The sequence below is a fragment of the Leptosomus discolor genome, chromosome 3 (assembly GCF_034619465.1).
Source record: "Leptosomus discolor isolate bLepDis1 chromosome 3, bLepDis1.hap2, whole genome shotgun sequence".
Lineage (NCBI taxonomy): Eukaryota > Metazoa > Chordata > Aves > Leptosomiformes > Leptosomidae > Leptosomus > Leptosomus discolor.
The window spans coordinates 26400080-26419732 of NC_141393.1; the positions used below are offsets into that span (position 1 = coordinate 26400080).

The 19653-nt window shown below is 40.8% G+C and overlaps 1 protein-coding gene across 1 annotated transcript in view; it reads right to left on the reverse strand.

Moving 5' to 3' along the window:
• TTLL5 (tubulin tyrosine ligase like 5) overlaps positions 1 to 19653 on the reverse strand; it is a 130355-nt gene that overhangs the window by 47194 nt on the left and 63508 nt on the right. Inside the window, exon 29 of the mRNA XM_086463174.1 lies at positions 7467 to 7621. Coding sequence (XP_086319300.1) covers positions 7467 to 7621 — 155 coding nt within the window. The remainder of the gene's footprint in view (positions 1 to 7466; positions 7622 to 19653) is intronic.

Genomic DNA, 19653 nt, shown 5'->3' on the forward strand with positions numbered 1-19653 from the left:
CTTGTCATCTCTATAAAGGCAGCCAGACAATTATTAGAGGACTGGGAAGATTTCCATTTAGAACTTAAAAAGAATGGGACTGTTTAGTTTAGGAGAGACAAATAAGAAGGGAGATGATAGAAACATAGAGAATAAATAGCACAGAAAATAAATCAAGCATTTCTGTTTGCCTTCATGTAATACGGGTGCAGAGACTTTTGGCAAATTTGGGAAAAAGAAATTAAAAAAGGAAACTTTTGCATAATATGTAATTCACCTGTGGAACTCACTGCTACAGCTCAATAAGACTACAGTTTTACAGAAAGTAAAAATATATGATTAATGACAACACCCACACTAGACTATATGCAACAGAAAGTATTGCGAGAACTACAAGCCAGCTGTTAACAGTTGGAGGGTAAAAGTAAGTGTCCCTCCCAGACAGGGAATTTCACTGCTGCCCATCAGAATGTTTTCTGTGCTTCTACTGAAGATGGTGGTGGTAGCGGCTTCGAAGCACAGGATGGGAGAACTAGACAGATGAGCAGCCCAGTTCAGGATGGCAAATCCTATGTTTACACTAGGGTAAGGTCTGTTTGTGGAGGCAGCTGAAATGAGAAAACCCAAAAACATTACGCAGTATTGCCTTGGGGGAAGGTATGAAATCTCTGTTACTTCCCTCCACCTACCAACACAGGCTGCTTGCTGGGAATAATGGGAAAGGTCCTCATATCTTCTCTGAAAGGAACTCATGCAGTCAAAGACAAACCTGCCCCCCTGAAATTTTGAGAGCTATTTGCAAAAACCATGATCGCCCAAGGCCAGCAGACACAGGTAATGCAGACATTGTGCCCCCTGTGCTCAGCTAGGGCCATCCCAAGGGAGGCACCAGGCTGCAGCTCCAGCAGAGCCTCCCAGAAGCAGCTGAGCCGAGAGGCCACACTCGCATAAGTCTGCTGGTGCCCCGCGAGGCCCTGCTGCGAGGCCCCAGCTCTTGCCTCCAGCTCACAGCCCCAGCACTGGCTCCTACGGTCTCCCTGCACGTGGCCCAAACCCCCTTCCCCTCTGGAAAGGGTCCTGCGATTAATCTCACTTATTACCTCGGAAAAGTAACAGCGCGGCGGCTGCCAGCCAAGTCCGACTCAACAGTGTCTGGGGAGCCGAGGCTGCAGGGCCAGGCCTCAGACTGTCTGGGCAAGTCACGAGCTTTCCGCCTTTCCTCTCCCGGAGGCTCCAGACAGGCAGAGCCAAGGCCTAGCTGTGGGAAGCAGGGATCCTTCAGGACTGTGCCAACCCATGGTGCTGAGGCTCGGGGCAATTTCCAAGCAGGATAGACAGTAATTGGAACTGCCATCACAAGTTTCTTTAGTGTGACCAAAACATATAGAGAAAAAAATACAAGGCAAGCCATATATTTCTGAAGTTTAAGTCAGCCAATTCACTTCCACAGTTAACAAGTTGTCATCAGTGATCCTGGCAGATGGGGGCAGGGGGCGGGGGGGGGGGGGGGGGGGGGGGGGCGGGAAGTAAAAGGTTGCCAGGGCAGGGGAAGGCTGTTACAGGCACAAATATGCACGGGTAGAGGAAGAACATGCACAAACTAGAGACAGGATGAGTTGCAAGAACATACAGCTACCCAAGGCAGTACTTCTGTTTTTCGCCCGCCCTTCTCTGAGCAGAAGGTAATAATAGACCAAACCCCAAATTCAGGGTTCTCAGATATGCTGCTTCTCAAGGGCCACAGGCAGAATCAGTGTGACAGAGCTACCAAGGAGGTGCAGACAGGGGATTGGTCACAGAAAAATCACTGTACCCACCCTCAATTACTCCTTCTTCTCAAATAAAGAAATTGAATTAATATAGGCATTAAGGTAAAGAGGTAAAAAGAAAAGAGAAGAGGACAAGCAGCATGAGGAGCAAGGAACAGACATGTGGCTATGCTAGCACAAGGCTGGACTCAGCGCTGTTGGTCTGCTGCTGCTCTGGCACTTCTGTGCTGCTTAGCTAGGGAGGTGTTAAGGTCAATGCAGTTTGCTCAAACTGAACTGAAGGCCTATTGTGTAGCCCTCAGTGCCTGCTGCTTTCTCCCTTCATTTCCTCCAGAGGCATCAGTGCAGCACAGTCCCCAAGTTAGCTTGCACCTAGATGTTGTGCAAACAAATTGGCTCCAACCACTTGGCAAGAGTGGCACAGGACAGCAGTCGGGCAGCCTCTGTCTTGCAAGTGGCTGCAAGGAGCTTGAAACAAATTATTTGGAAGAGAATAAAGTCACGATCAACCCTTAAGATGCAGAACTACAACGTATTTCTCTCTACAAAGAGAAATAGATTTATTCTTATAAAAACTTCGTGTTAGCTGCCAAGATCCCTGGGAATTCTCTCCTCCTTACTTCTAGCTGCAAGCCCATGTGTACTTAGCTCTTTCCCACAGCCCCTACTGCAACATCCACGCTGCTTCTGCCACACTAAGCCCACCCTGGCCTAGCTCACGAGTCTTGTAAAAAAGCAAGACTGTCCCATCAACTTCTCACCCTTATATCATGGTGAGAATCAACTTGCACATTAGCACATCTCTTGGCTACTCTAGTATCACTCTTCTCATACCTCTTCAGAGCCTGTCTAGTCAGGTTCCAAGCCAGATTTCTTATTTTACATTTCACACTTTCAGAATTTAAAATAAAAACTCAGGAAACAACAAAGCCACTTTAACCTTGCTTTGATGTCAAGTGCAGCAAGCTGCCCCTTTGACACAAAGGATCAAGACCGGTGAACCACAATTAGCCTGTGATAGTTGTCTGGGGTCTTTCTGGCAAAACTCAAAAGTTCCAGTGGAAATAGAGAAGCCACTTACACCAGCACAGAACAAACTCTCAAAAGAGATCAGAGACTCTTCCACATCTTCACAAGTCCAAAGGATATATACTTAGTACGATCAGAGCAGAACACTTGAAACCTAGAACATGTAGTACAGGTACCCCAGCAGTACATGAAACTGGCATGAAGCAGTAGTAGGCACTAGGTGGGGAAGCAGGATGTAAAGTATCCACTACCCAGTCGAGGGTAAGGAAGGCAAATGATTAAAAAGGTCCTGGTTTGGGAAACAGCAAAAGCAGTGTAAGATTGTCAAGGGATGCGGCATAGGGGTCTTAGTTTGTGAGCTGGGGTGTGCAAAAGCATGGAGTGTACAATCATTTTTCTGTGTAGAATTTTTGAGATACAAACTAATACATATTTGCTATTAGAACAGGCACAGGAAGCTAACATTTTAAGTGGTACTGGATTTCCTGCACAGTTCAGTTGATTTGCACATGAGCAGTAAATACATGCAATGTGACCCAGAAGCACGTGCCATGTGAATGCTTTAACTATGCTGTGAATGGGCATGAAGTCCAATTCCTTCAAAAAGCTGCAGGCTTACTGCACATCAGGCATTTCCAGAATTTCCAGACGAGGCATACTGTTTGGGGTTCCTGAAAGCCTGAGATGCCAAATGTCTGGGCAGCATCTTCTAGTTTCCCACCCCATTCGATACTTCCAGGCAAGGAAAAATAGAAATGAAAAATGCACAAACAAAGCCTGTTTGGGAACCCGGACACATAGCAGGTATGTGCACACAGCCTGTGAAGCCCTGAGCAGCTGCTGCTTTTACTACCACCCACGACACCAGAGCAAATTAAACTTGGAAACCCTTAGAAAATTGAAAAAGTTTGGTTTTATACAATTTAACCCTGTCTAATCTGACAGCCTGCCAACAAAACATCATTTCTCAATGAACCTAAGCACTTTCACTGAAATGATGAGTTAAGAAGTATTTGAGGCATGTCAAGCAATGGGAAGAGGAGAATCCCTTGTTTCTCACCACAGTAGCCCTTCCAGGCTGTTTGGTATAATTTGGAACACCATTCTACCTCTGATTGATGACAGGGAAGCTTGCTTTCCTGCCTGCCCTAACCAGGTTAGATAAATCTATCAGAAGATCCAAGGAAAAAGTATGCTGAGTCCTTTAGAAGAGCTAGGTTGGTCTTGTCTTTACACTTGAGAAAGATGTTATGAAAAGAACAAGAAGCTAACGAAACAGAGGTCTGAGAAAAGACCGACCATTTCACTGCTGAATTCTTGCCAACGGACTGCCCAGATGAGTTCTAAAAGATTAACCTGAGCAAGGATGGCTGCTGTTGAATCCAAATTGCCCACTGAAAACATAGAAATCTGTACCAGTTCAAAAGAAATCTTTCTCACTAGTTTTGGTGCAGGTCTTGGAAACTAAATGACCTGCAGAGCCCAAGTTATTCTTTGAGAATTTCCCTGTCTTTTTCAAAAAAAAAGTGACACAGCAGACGCAGATTCCAGTGCCAGAAATTTCTAGGAAAGTCTACCATCCCCATCGCTAGGGATTATGCAACTATTTGCCAACAGGTACTCTAAAGTTAGCTTAGGTTCTGAATTAACAAGTTTCATTCTTTTAAATGTTTGCTTTTTTACCTTTATTATGCAACCAAGAATGCTTTCAAGAGAATGCTTTTCCAAGAGCACTTCTAGTAAGGTCTTGGCTTCAGTGACTGGAAATTAGTTTCACTGGATAATGAAGAATCACTTTATTTGTTGTCCTTAGATTACAATACTAAAATTATGATAAAAATTACATATGAGAATCTTAAATACTTCTACTACAAAACACGTATCTACGTTTAGTGCCTTTACAGCAGAATGTGAAAGGGTGACAATCCTGCTTGATGGATAGAGTGAGAAGCTGAGATAGAACTGAAACAGAGCACTGAGACAGGGTGAGGGTTAAAGGAGGAGAGAGCAGATTTCACATAGCCTCCATGAGCTACAGAGAGCAACAAAGACAAGGCCGCAGCAAGTGTGGCAGAGGCTGACAGCCATGTTAAGGCAGTCACAAGTAAGCCCATGTACAACTCTGAACACCTCACTTTTTGTGTAGCCCTGCAGGCTTCTTTGTCTGGGGCACAGCAAAAGCCTAAATTATCATTTGCGTGGGAATAGTGCCAATGCTTATAGAAAGTGACCAAAAAAAAAAAATCTCAAAAGGCACAGCAGTGCCTATTTATACAGTATTATTTTAACATATCCAGAACCGTTCTCTGTCTCTGTGTTACAAACTCAAGATCTCCTTTGCCTTTTGGAGAACAGACTACTGATTTGGCACCTCATCTCATACAGCCAAAAGAATTCAAGAAAAGAAGGGAGAACTTCTTTTGAGAAACATTTAGATAAGTCAGTTCTGTGAGAGTAAGAATCAAAGAGGAGGAAGATTTGTCAGTAAGAACAGCCTGAATCCTACAGATTGCATCAAACCAAAATTATCAAACAAATTCAGCAGCACTAAAATGGCTTAGATTTACCACAGAGACATATAAAAACTGTAAGGACTGAATTTCAGAGGCAGACGTTTGAACTGGAGCCAAGCACAAGCCAGATAAGAGACCCATTTACAAAACATTTCCATCCTTGCCGAATTCTACAACGGATAGACCAGAATCTTAACAGAACAAAACAGGAAGCTTTTCTTCAGTCAGTCATCCAGGACTGAGCACAGGCTGACACACGTCAGATGACCCTCTACAAACTGCTTGCTTCAGTGTAACAGATCAAGTATCAAGAAAGGCATTTACAATACAAGATAGTCATCTCCGTATATCGTGACCTGGATATTCCTTTCAGATTTCTCTCATTAAATAAAAGTTCACAGCTCAAGTAATCCAGCACTGCCTCAAGAATCCCTTATTTTCATTTCCAGATTTACATAAAACTTTTAACTCCCAATATTCTGGCCATTCGATATAAGCAGCTATGAAGAGAGAAAGTAATTCAATAAAGAGCCTTAAGACACCTTTCTGTCTCTTGCTCTGGGCATAAAAACAGAGCAACTGAAGTACTGAAAGACCAAATGGTTCATAAAAGGTTTGAAGATGGAATCTTACACCAGCTGTGACCGAACAATTATGAAGTACTTTTGGATTGCTGTACAAAATAAAACAGAATTTCTAAAGGCATTAAACTATGCATACAATGCTAGATGAGACACAGCCCTAGAAGCTGTTCAGAGTGGAGTTCTGGGCATTAAATGGTAGGTTCTCAGATCTACAGGTAATATATAACTGAAATAGTTTCAGAGCAATGTCGTAATGACAGTGACGTCTGCAGAGTTCTGCAACAGAAGATTTTGACCATGAGTAATCCATTTCCAGCTATGTTGTCTGTGAGTCCATGCAAAGGTGCAAGCAGAGTTGAGAAAGTAATGGACGCTCAGGGACAGCCTGCATTCTGCTGGTCTCTCCAGCTATGTAGGAGGGGAAGGCAGTTTACACCTGTTAGATAGGTTCTTTATTTGGATTAGGTAATAGCTTGTCTGGCTGGGCTCCAAGGGCAGAATCACCACCACCTCTCTCAATAACTCTAAACCCCAGAGGCAAACATTGTGCTGGAACAGAAACAGGCTAGGAATTCATTTCTCACATTCCTCCTCTTTAGGCAGGATGAAAAGCAGCGACGGATGAAATAAGAACAATTTTACTCGAGCTTTCCAAATCCCATTCCAATCCTCCTATTGAAGGACCCATTTGGGAAAGGATGAACACTCAGGTCATATGCCTTTGCACTGCCTATCTGCCTCTCTCACCTCCTTCCGTTTTCCAGTAGCATTCAGGCACCAACAACAAGAATATATACAAGTATATAGTGCTTTCCAGTCCTAAACACATGTCTTGGAAAAGCTCTGCCTCATTATTCTATTTCAAAAGACAAAAATGAAGGCTTAGGCAAAGGAATAAATAATATTTACTGAAGTGGCAAAGGAAGAACTCAAATCTCCAGCAGTTATGGGCCTGTATTCAGCCTAGTCTACTGCAGGAAGCTCGCCTTGCTCCTAGCTTCCAGAATACTTGAGGCAAACCTTGCTGCTCTTTCAATCCCAAGAGGAAAGGTTTTACTGTAGAATCACAATCCTCTTCCTCGAGTCCCATGACTATATCAGCCATAAATATAAATTCTAATGTCCAAAATTAATAAGAGCATAAAGAAGCCATCTGAAAAAGAAACTTATAAATGCTGCAAGATGCTGCTCTATCTTTGAACACTCTAAACCTGATATTCAAGGAAACAGTATGAAGATGAGGCCTTAGTAGAGATTTCTGCAGTATCAGGTATAAGTTTCCATTCTGCATGTATGTCTCGACACCAGCAAACCTAAACTTACAGATGCAGGTATGAGAAATTATCCAAGAGAAACAGACATTTCCCTTTCATTTTACATGTTCATCCACATCCTTATTTCACCATGAACCTGACAGCTCTGGAAACACAGCTCTATATTCATAGGCCTAGTTTCTAGGACGGTCCTGAGAAGAACCAGTTCTAGGCCCTTAGATGTAATCTTCTGAGCAAGAAGCCAAACACAAATTACAAATGAGCTCCTGAATGCATTGCACCCTTCTTCAAAAAGCTGGAACAGCAATTTTAACTTACCTGACTGCTGAAGAGACAGATCTTTTGTCAGCTATGTGAGTGTCTGACTGAACAGCCTGCAATGACCCTCTTTTGTTAAGTGGTGACCGGTAGCTCTGTGGGGTAGCTGCATTCCTCTTGCTTATAGCTCCACTTGCCAAGTTCAGGTTTGTTAACTAAAGAGTCAAAAAAAGAAAGGAGAAATCAGAAACAATTAAAAGCCAAGAAAAGAACAAAAGATGTCACTAAGTAAACTGGACAGTGTATTTACTAAGAGAAGTAAGACTGCTAGAGAAGTGAAATCTTCAGATGCAGAAAAACTGTGCTAGTTGCATAAAGCCGGGATAGAGATGACACCAACAGCCACCATGCTTGAGATGAATTCAAGCGCCAGCTTTAAAACGACAACCTTTCCATTCACAGAAGAACATAGGAGGAAAAGGACAAAGATGGGGCAAAAATCGCAAAGAAAGCAAGCAACATCATGTTCCTGTCATGTGAAAAATTAACTCTACATGCACTAATCAAAAGCTAGACGCTCATATTACACCGAGCAGAGACCAGAGCGTCTGCCCAGTCATCATAAGCTGTGTCACTAAGCCAGCCATATGCATCTGTCCTCTCTCTAACCCTCCCTGTGCATATGTACAGGCACAACCCAACAGCATACATACCTTGGATAAATCATTCAAACCCAAACTCTACCACACATGAAAGAAACTTCTCGTGCAACCACTTCCAAACTAGTTAATGATAGCCTAAAATCATATTAGGTGCGTGTTTGTTATATCAAGCTCCAAGAAATTATCCATGTCTTTTTAAGCACATAAAACATATTCCATTGTTTCTTTCTCTGAGCATTCTTCTTATGCTGCCTATCTTCTTGAAAGATCAAGCTCTGCAAGCAGACACTACCTGTTGGTTTATTGAAGAAAGCCTAAATACTAATATAATGGTATCTATTACAGTAGTGTAAGTATTAGTTTAGATTTGAAAAAAAAACAAAACAAAACCAAAACCAAAACCACCAAACATTTTATGAAGGTTACAAAACACTACAAAGGTTGCAAAGCTAAGATTCCCAGTCAGGCATTGACAGAATTATGACTGCCTTTACTTACATGACCAATGCTGCTTTTTTGGAGCACAGAATAGACCTGGTTCTGCACCAAGATTAAGGTCATGTGGCAAGCAAGACTCACCTGTATTGCCCCTTCTCACTTCTGTGGCAACTGGAAGGCATATAACCAATGAGACATGGGACACAGACAGAAAGAAAAGTCCAAAACACTAGCCCTGCATCTGCTCCAGATCTCAAAGGTGAGGCTTATTAAGTCACTTAAGTGTGACTTAAGCATAGCTTGCAATTCCCAGCTTTGAGATCTTAACAATGCTTTTTCACCAGAATTTGTGCACAATTACTGAAACAAGTACATACCAGTTTCACTGCAATACACTACACACATACCTACATTAGACTTGCGCAGGACTGCAGGCTTCATATCCTCAGACTGAACTCTGGAACATGAACTAACATTGCAGCTGGCAACACAGTAGGTTGCCACTCCTTCTGTGGTTTAGCAGTACAAGGCATCTAAGCATTTTGGAAGTTCAGAAATGTTAACTCCTACTTCAAGTTCTGGACAGGATTAAATTATATGGAAAGCAACCGCTTTTGTTTCATCCCTTCTCAGCACTATTGTTTCCCATTTGTGCTCCTTGTCTGTGTGTCATTTTTCTCACCTAGACAGTTCCCAGCTTTCACGTTTCAGGTGTTACTGTCCTTATTCTGCTCAGTCCAGTTTCATTCTTACAGACTTCCAAGCACTTGCCTCTCCACTACTTCTGGCCCCCGAGCCATACCATTTCAGGCCTGGAACTTTCCATGGGAGTACTTATTTGATCTGTCTTCTCACACTTTTGTTCTTAGTTCCTCTTCCAGTTGCTCGCATCCCCTATATACAAGTTGTTCTAGTTTTATTACCTTCCCCAGCGCACTCCTTTTGCCAGCCTCTTTGTTAACTGGTCTCAGAATGCAGACTCCTCCTTGGATCACATTTACTGCACTACCATTCCTTCCATTTCTGTCCTTTCATCTGAATGGTTCTCAGGGTCCTATCCCAAATTATGTCCAGGTCCAAATTTCATAACCTCCTTGTCCTAGCTGTTCACACCTTGGCAGAATTCTCCCTCATTCTGCATTCAAGTCAGACAGGCTCCCAACCCAACATGGAGAGCACTGAGAGCACAGGAGAATGAGGGTGTCAAGCTTCAGTACTGTAGAAGTACAAATACAGAGAAATTCAGTTTAGCATCCTCAGTGTGGAGGGAACTTCCAGGAAACTGAGAAGCTCTAGCAGGTGCTGCTGAGTATATTTCACCTGAAGCTTTTCAGATAGTTATTGTGCACTCAATCTTGGACAAAATTTTAAATTCCAAATTGCCATTCTAAAGCATGAGAGATTCAGAGATTTAAAAGAAAAGTTCTGTAGATATTAAAATGCATAGAATTTTTTTTTAATCCAGCCTTTAATCCAGCCTTTAATCCAGCCTAGAAAACATGAGTCCAAATGGATAAAGTTTCAGAACATTACAAGCAATTTAAAACAAGATCTTATGGTGGGACATATTGGGCAAGCTTAGTAATGGGCAGTGCTACCCATCTTATATGGAAAACAGCATTAAGTGTCATTTTGGTGACCTTACCTCACTCTTAAACATTGGCGTCTTCTGTAGGATTTAATTAAAATTTAAAGCATTTTCATTGTAATAACAGAAAGTTTCAAATTAGGTTAGTTCTGATTGTGCCAGGCACTATACAAATACCTAACAATGACAGTTTCTGGCCACAAAGAGTTTATTGTCTGAAAAGAAGCAAGAATGGCAAATGAGGCAAACACAGAGGCCAACAGGATAAATGAAATAGGGTATATACAATTCTTAGCTTGTCAGCAACAGTGATCACAACTTTGCTAACACATCTAATGTGTGAAATGAAGATGACTTTATCCAATTTTCTCTCCTCATCATCTTGATACCAAGAACCATTTAGTCTGATGAATTACCACCTCACACCCGGTCTATTAACACAGTTTGCTTTCCTCTCTAATACTGAATCACTGTTTATTTGAAAGCTGTGTTTCTAAGCGAAGCAGGTGAGCAAATGCTTAGCATGAGCAGTATGGACATTTCACACATTCCAGATAGACAGGTGTTTAAACTACAGCAGGATTAAATACAGGCAAGGGATTCAGAATAAGGGAGAGAACACGAGCAAGAGTATAAGGTTTGGCTGCAGCCAGCCCACCCAGATGGGTGTTACTCCTTGTTACTCAGTGCCATGCACTGAGACATTTCAGCTGCTATCATTAGCTTGCCAGGATGTTGCCTTGATGAATTGCTGGGGCACCCCCAACACAGCAGAGTGGCTTAATTTTCTAGTCACTAGTGCTCCTGTGCACTTGATGAAACTGTATTCTTCCCTTTATAGAGGCAAATACTTAACAACAAATCAATTGTTACTTTGGCTTAAAAGAAGATAATGTGTAGCACCTGAACCAAAGCAGATACCAAAATCTTCATGAAGAATAGCTTGCAGCTTCAGAAGTTGTGGTAGTGGAAAACAAAACAAACAAACCAACCAATCCACCCACTCACCCCAAAAAAAACCCAAAACCAAGAAAGGGAGGCTAGAGGGGCCCAACAGGGAAGGTAGTTAATTGGTGTGGATCTACAAGAATAAGTTAGTTTTCAAATTGAGTTGTATCAAGATGGATCCAAACTCTCCTGCTTGGTAAAATCCCTGTTTTTCACTAGCAGTGAGGGACTTCAGAATATTTTCATGATGCAGACAGTATGACAGGAGAACTATATGCACTGCACTGCACACTTCAAGCATCCCTATTTTCAAACATCTCTCACATCAATACATTCTCTGTGGAGTCTCTACGAGGCATGATAATACCCAGCTAATACCTCTCACAATAGAATGATTCATAAATTTTTGCCACAATTTTTAAAATGTTGGGGACAGCAAAAAGGTCGTAAGTTGAAAGGAACATGCTGAGTGAAGAACACAATGGGATAGTAAATAACAAAAAGTTCTCATGGAAGGAGAGCCCACTTGATAAACTTCTATTTGTTATCTAACATCAAGAAATAGGTGACAGAAGAACGTGTGGGTTGTCACAGTCACATCAATAAATAGAGCCTTGTGTTAGAAAACTCAACAGCACATATATGTACTGTTATACTTAGTTCGATACAATTCTAATAAGCCAAAAAGACAAATTATTGCACAATGCCAAAATACTCGTTTGTTTGTTTCATTTTTAAACTTTACAAGGTTAAGTTTATGACTGCAATACACTTGTCATCTTGACAGCAGACAGCTTAAAAGAATTGGTCTCTATGGTCTTGCTTTATTCAGAGAAATTTATTTCTGAATAAATTTGAGATTGAAAGAAAGGCCACAACACAGAATGATATCTGAAAGTGCTGGATATAAATGTTGAGGGTTTTGGTTTTGTTAATCTGCTTTATAATTTAAATAGAAGATACTAAATCTCCAAATACAGATAGGAAGAAAGAAAATTCCAGGCTAGAATTTGTTTCTAGTGAATAGCATCCTACAGACAAAGGCCCATTGTATAGTATCTTTAAGAAATCACAAGCAAGAGTCAGAAGAGGATCTTAATATCGTTCATATTTCTGATCTACATTATACTACTCTTTCAATAATTTCCCATTTTCATATTCATGAACCTTTTTTCCTATAATAAAGTGAGTATTTTCATTTTGATCTTGTCTAATGTTTCAAATAAGCTAAAGCAGCAAGTGTTAACAACGGCCAAAAATTTAAAAAAAAAAAAAAAAAAAAAAGAAAGAAAGAAAGAAAAAAAATCAGTGCTGCAGATCAGCCCCCACTGATACCAGTAAAGCATCCTGAAAGCCTGAGAAATTCTCTTGCTAGTTTATAGGAGTCAACCAGGGTGAACAGGAACACATCATCACTAGAAGTTGTTACTCTGCCCCTCCTGGCAGAGTGGAAAAGTGACTTAAATTTTCATTACCAACATCCTGAATAGAGATCCCAAATTTCACTGGTCAACGTGTTACAACACTGAGCAAGCAATGTACTACAAAAATGGCAACTTCACGCTCCTCAGCTTGCAGTTTTAGTAGTTTTCTGCTAGAGGCCAGTATCCTTTTGCCTATAAAGTGCTGGGGACTGGAGATCTAGAAAGTCTAAAGACTGTTTCTCTTACTTGGAGCCACACTTGCATCCTCTCCAGTTCACACATCTCACATTTGCATTTGGATCTTTCTGATTGATGAGGAGGAAAAGGGATCCAGAGTTCAAGCCATATTTCAAAGATCAAGACCAAGAAATACACCAAAAAAACACAAACATCATAGGCCTACTTTATTATCTCTTCCAAAAAAACCTTCAATATGATAAAAAGTTCACAGTCTGAAACAGGGGGAAACCTAATGCCATGGTTTTCAGCACAATTTATCCTATCAACAAGTTTCAAAGATATATATGAACATCAACAGTTCACTGAGAAACCTTTTCCTTTAACACTGGACAGGGATCATGGTAAGACACACATGGTAAGATCACTACTTCTCTACCTTATGTCCAGACCAGAATCTTTAGGTTTTGATGCCTCAGACATGACAATATGACACTGTAGCATAAGCTCAAAGACAGACACATTCCACTAGAAAACTGAAAATGTACAAGATGTCTCATAATTTGTAATATCTTGTCCTTTGCCTTTTCATCTATTTTTTCCCTCTGTGCTCAGTTTGAGTCCTTCAAGACCCTTTAGTCAATCCCTAATTTTCTATTTTATTACTTACCATTCATCCAGTAATGCCATCTTTATCCAATAGCTTGTAAAAGAAGTACTTCTTTTCTTCCATTATCTGGCTTTTGTAGTCACTGTATTTTCACCTGCCAAGACTTCCTCAGACACATATACCCCTAAGGCTTTCAAGATCAGGGAAATATTTGTATTCCAAAGAACAGTGGGGAAGAGTTATCAATTGCCACTGGGAAAAATAAATAAATAAATAAATAATTTTGCTGCATTCTTTCAGTTATATTTTTCTTCTTTCAGCCTTCAGATTACTATGACTAGAAGCTACAACAATATAAACAGTCACTGTTAAGTTGTCCTCTTCCCAGTCTGTGTTGTATTTTCTTGGCTTGACCACAGAGCTCCCCTGCACATGTGATCTAGCACAGGCTAGCGTGACTTGGTCTAACACAGCACCCAGATCTTCCAGTACTATTGGAAACAGTCCATCTGCCTTGTCTTCCTTAATGCACAGAGAGACTGGAATCCAACAGGCCACCCCAGTACAGAAAACATCACAGGATCTTAACCTGTCTCTTTCTTTAAGAGGCAAAGTAAACCGCAAATCACAAATATCTCTCTCTCACACACACACACACACTTTCACTGTCTGAATAGTGGCACAAACATACCTACTACAAATTTCTTGAAGAAACCATGTAATACAAACAGATTTTTCTGGGGCCACCTTTTTGTTACCCAGGCCAGCTTGCTGACCACAGCCCATACTGACACACCTTCATTTTACGTACAGATTTGAATTTGCACAAGCAACCGGCCAGAAGAAGGGAAGAACTGGGGCTAACCAGCTGGGAAGTGTGAAATCTGTGTGTGTACCAAGGCTGATCTGGCCAAAGGCCTGTGACATTCCTTCTCTGCTCATGGAGCTTACCAGCTTACAGGATATACATATGCATACAGAGCACAAGTGTTCCAGTCTCCAGAAAATGTTCCAGACAAAGACCTGCCAGAGACATTCCTGGGAAACCTGACAAACTTGCAAATTCCTTTGTAGTGTCTCCAGCGTATGCATCCATTTAACAATGAAAAAAAACCCAACCCAAGCTAGTGCTGCTGCTGTGGAAGGCTGAACTCCCCTCTTCCTTCTCCTGAAAAAGTCAGGCTTTCATTTAGACACTCTCTGCACCAAAACTTCCCAGTGGGAGTGATTTTGATAAGGCACAGTCCTGCCAAACGTTTGATGATCAGGGTGTAATCTTTCCCATAACATGAGTTCTCGCTGCTTAGCCTGGCCCGTTTGGCAACTCTCTGCAGATCTGCAGATGTTGCTGCATCATAACAAAAACCTCTGCTCCTACTCCCTTTGGAGCCTCAGAGCAGCAGAGGTTCAATTCAAGCACTGCAGAAACTATATTGACATTTTTGCTTCCTATAGCCTCTGCTGAGACCAGTTATATTACTGATGCTACAAATCAGTAGTATTAAAAGTAATTCCAGCTCCTGTGTGAACAGCCTGGGGACGAGGAAGAGATGGGGCCCTCCAGCAGTGCAGAGCTGTGTGAAAGAAGAAAGAAAAATATCCTTCAGACTTCATCTCTTTGCTTCTTGCTCCTCTTCCTAGTTACAGCGAGATGCCTTTTTCCTTTACACTTCCCTTCCTCTCCATCAGTGGAAGAGTAAAAGCCAACCAAATGGTTATATAAGGAAAATAAATCTGATAAAGACTCAGATAAAGCGGGTTGAGTCAAAGCAAGGGACTAACACTGAAAAAACCCTTTGGTGGGGAAAATATACCCATCAAATTTCTGCAAATATTTGCCACACCCTGAGTTTCATGGTCTTTTTGCATTCACCATGTTGTGCCGCTCAGGTCTAGAACTGAAAGAGCTGATACTCACTGGGATCTGTACAGTGTGTTTTGGCATACTGGCAGTTTGCTCCATGGCACTTTTCCTCTGCTGAGGACAAGGCAGGCCAGGGTACCACACTGTGTAATTGAGACAGGTAACTGAGGAGTGGTGTGGGTTCAAATATTGTTGTAGCGAATGTTAAGCTGAAACTCACTGTTTGTAGCATATTATTCCCACAAGGTCATGCTGAGGTGCTGTAAAGTGCCCATTCCAATTCTTCCCCACTCCCTCTCCCCTGTCCTAAGGTTTAGTCAACTCATCTCCTTCTTGCTCATTTCCACCTTGTCTCTGAATGAAAAAGAAAAGTGCCCCATCCTCCTATAGATCTGTCAGCATGCTTGCAGCAATCCTTGCTGCTGGATCTTGGGCACTGACTGGCTGCATAGCAGAGATGGAGGCAGCCCGGTATAGCCCTTGCCTGGGTGGTCTGATGTTATCCCGGTGATTAAACTCCCTAGCTAGAAGAACTGGAGCTATTCCTAATGATAGCTGGGTCCTGAAATCTCACACTCCCCCTCACAGAGAGGGGCAGAGCTCCCACCAGGCTTCCCCTCCTCCTTCTCTTCCTCCTCCTCCCGGTGAAGCTGGCCAATTCAACACATTCTTCAGTTCACCAGGCATTAATAAGTACAAAGTATTACAACCTGATAGACATCAACTGCAGCCCCCTGCACCAGCCAGTGATAGGGACCTCACACAGATCCAGCATTGCAGTAGAAAACCTTTTTACCTTACAGCATATTTCAGAAAGAAGTAGCATGCTATTCACAAAGAAAAAAAAAAACAATATACATATCCAGGACCCAGCCACCTGGCTCTGGATCTACACACACGCTGTGCATTTTAATGTCCTCCCCGTAGAAAGTCCTGCAATACAAGCACACAGAAATGTTTTATGCTAAATGCACGCAAAATAAAGCCTTTAGGATTAACGCCTGGTAAGGAACACAGCAGAGGGAAAATAAGTCCGGATTATTTTGGTCACAGCCTTCGTCCATCTATCCATCAGGAAAGGCCAATGGCTAACGGTAGGTACAGATGAAAAAACCCTCCTAGTTCAGCTGTCCAGAAGTAATATAGTAGCCAGTAAGGTCCCTATATCACAAATCAAGGCAAGACAGACCATTAAGTCCCTATACAACGAAAGGGGCTTACTGAACTGTATCTTTCGGCTTCATACCCCAACTCACCACCACTGTATCTGCCTTGATTCTCCAACACTACTGTTACTATCTTAGGCTCATGCCAGCCAGTGAGCAAATTGAACAAGAAAATTTCAGGACACTTGAAAAATTCAATTGAGTATCATTAACACACTGACAACACTGCAGGTGCACTGCTACACTACACTGACAAAGATATCATCACTTTAAAATAATTAGCAATCGTTTGCATGCCATAACTAGGGAAATGGCTTATTTCAGATACTGACTTCCTCACAAGTGTCTCAGTAACACATTTATCATAAAGGAAATATTTAGCTTGACTACAGTACAGCAATGTAGCAAAGAAAAAATCATAAATATGGAAGCAGCCGCATAGCACACGTTCCTCAGTATTAAAAGACAAAAAGGTCTGTTCAGAGCAATAGCCCAGCAAACTCACAATCCTGCCTGACTTATTTCAGAAGATGGAAGAAATTTGAGTTTCCACGCATCTAACTGAAGCATCTTATTGATAAGAAAAATTAATTTGTTATTTCTCTATGTTAAAATGTACAGATCTATCATTTGCAAAATGCTTGTTATTCTGTCTGAGGTAACTATGGCCTGTTAAGCTTTCTGCCTTAATGGTACCTTGTTGCAGGAAGTTTCAGAAGGTAAGTATATTCTGTGACAATAACTTTCACTTTTATTATCAGTTGTTACTCTGACTTCCAACTAAACTGAATATCCTCTTCTTATTACGAGAAACATGAATAAAATCAACTTTATTTACTTTGTCATCCACTGCTCTGTGTAATTCCTTCATACCTATCTCCTCCCTAAACAAACAAACTTAGTGTTTTCCCTTCCTCATTAAAAATGCGTTTTGCGGTTAATTGTTGTAGTCACTCATCTATGAACGCCAGTTATTTTTCCTGAATTCACTTTAGGAATGGCAACCACAACTGAAAACAGTTTTTCAAGGGAAGGCATGTAATTGATGCCTACGTAAATATATACTATTTCCTGTCCTGATCCTTAAACATGCTAATAATTTTTGTTTGTTGCCTTTACTGCTTGACTTAGAACAGGTATCTCCACTGAGCTTTCCAGAACAAACCTCATTTTTTCTTCCCTAAATGATTAATTTAAAGCTTATTACTTTAAGAGGTTAAAATTATTGCTTGTCATGTAATTAGTTATTTGTAAACAGTGAAGTTCATCTGTCATTGTCTTGCCCAGTTAATGCAGTTGTTAAATTTCTCTGAGCTTTTCTCGTAATAATCCACAAAAGAGTACAGATGTACTGACAAATTACCAGGAGGTAGGCTCAAGTTTAAGTTTAGAGCACACAGGTAACTTCACAGTAATTAGGCATCTGGATGCTTGTAGCCCACATTATACTAAAGGCAGCAAGAAGTTACCTTGTAAAAACTTGAGCTGCACATGCATGTGTTCACGTGGATGAACGCTATAGAGCAGTTAATCTACTGTAAATTCACACCCCATATTACCTTGCAATAAATTGCTTTAATATTCCTTCTTTAGGTAATAATATGCCAGTCATTATGAACCTCATCCTTTCAAATCTTTAATTTTACACTCCATCATGTGCATTCTGTATTCTGCATCTTCACTTATCCACTTGCTGTACAGCAAACTGGCTAGTTATTCTTTCGTTTGCTTTCTGTCTGTTTTTGATCTATAACAAAACTTTACCACTGACCCTACAGATACCTGGCTTGCTTAACAGTCCTTGCTTGCTAAAAGCTTGTCAAAAACTTTTTTGAAAGTTTGAAGAAGAACCAGTACCACTAGATGCTATTTTTCTCAGTTCAAATTCTAATGACATGGGTTGGGAGTTTTGGGGTTTGGTTTTTTTTTGGTTTGAGTTATGTTGTTTATCTGGGTGAATTAAAATTCCATTTTTATTTCGATTTAATGTATACATGCTAGTGGACCAAGACTCGTTGCTTTAAATCACAGGAAACTTTAGGGTCCTTATTACAGATAATCAGGTTTGTTGCCTTTCTGTCCTCTATACCAGCTTTACTATTGACCACACCTTTCAGTAGAAGCTTTTGTCACTTCACTGTTGTGTTTCTGAACTCCTAAATGTATACCATCCAGCCATAGAAGTCTCACAAAATATTTTTTGCCTATCTTTTCTCCTAGGAGCTTAACTTCATCACCTGGAAAGAAAATTTATCTCCTCTATGTCTACTATAGTGAAAAATAATGCAAAGGAAATTACTTAATATCTCTAATGCCCTTATCCTCCAAAATTTGTTTCTACAGACCTAGACTATATCCCCACTGAACTAATAAATTAATCTATCAATAACATATTTAAGGTAATCTGATTTCCTGTGTCATCACCACATGTCTCCCTGGCCAAAAACCACTTCATATCTTCAAGATCTTTCCTCCATATGTACCCCAACCTACAAGCAAGAAGCAGCACATGTTGAAGCTAGTTCCAAGTGAGAAGCCTGTTCACTGGTAATCAGTATATGCATTCTCACCAGCAGCAGCCCAAACAGAACAGGTATGTTGAACTCCACTTGATTTTAGCCCTCAACTGAAACACTCTCATGGCCTTTGCACTTCTATGCACTTAACATTCTCCATGAAACAGGTAAGAACATATTATCTTCAAGACTAATTTAGCTGAAACTTGGGAATTTGGACAGGGGTTTTCTCTTTCTTACTTGTTTTCTTATGACCTTTTGAGCTCAGATAACTCCTTATTATCCTACTCAGACATGAACTTATCAGGTTAATGCTGGAACCTCAAAGGCACACAGGAGTATTGCTTGCTTCCAAACGTATTGGGTAGTTAGAGGAACACCTTGTTATTTTTGCATACACTGAAGTACTATAGTTAGATGGCGAGTACAGCAAAAAAAAAATCAGGCAGTGTTTGAAAGATCTCTTATGGATAGAGATACATAACTCACTGTTTGTCATTACATAAAATCTAATAATAAAGCTGATTTTGAGGTTATCATAAAAATATTTTAAATGTGTAATTTCAAGTAAATAAAACGGAATAAAATCCCTCAGAAGTAAAAACTAACATTCATTGTTAACAGCTATATTTAACAGTAAACAGTCTCTGCAGCAGCTTCACTGTGTCTATTAATTTGTAATGCTAAATATTTATCTTTCATAACCTAACTTGAAATTGCCATAGTCCAGTGTGTCCTTAAGGCAATATCGTTCCTGCACTTACTGTTAAAGATAGTTAGAGAAGTTACCCAAACAGCTGTTCCTTTTCTAGTCTAAGATAGGATAACACTGTTCCTCTTTTCTCTCTATTCAT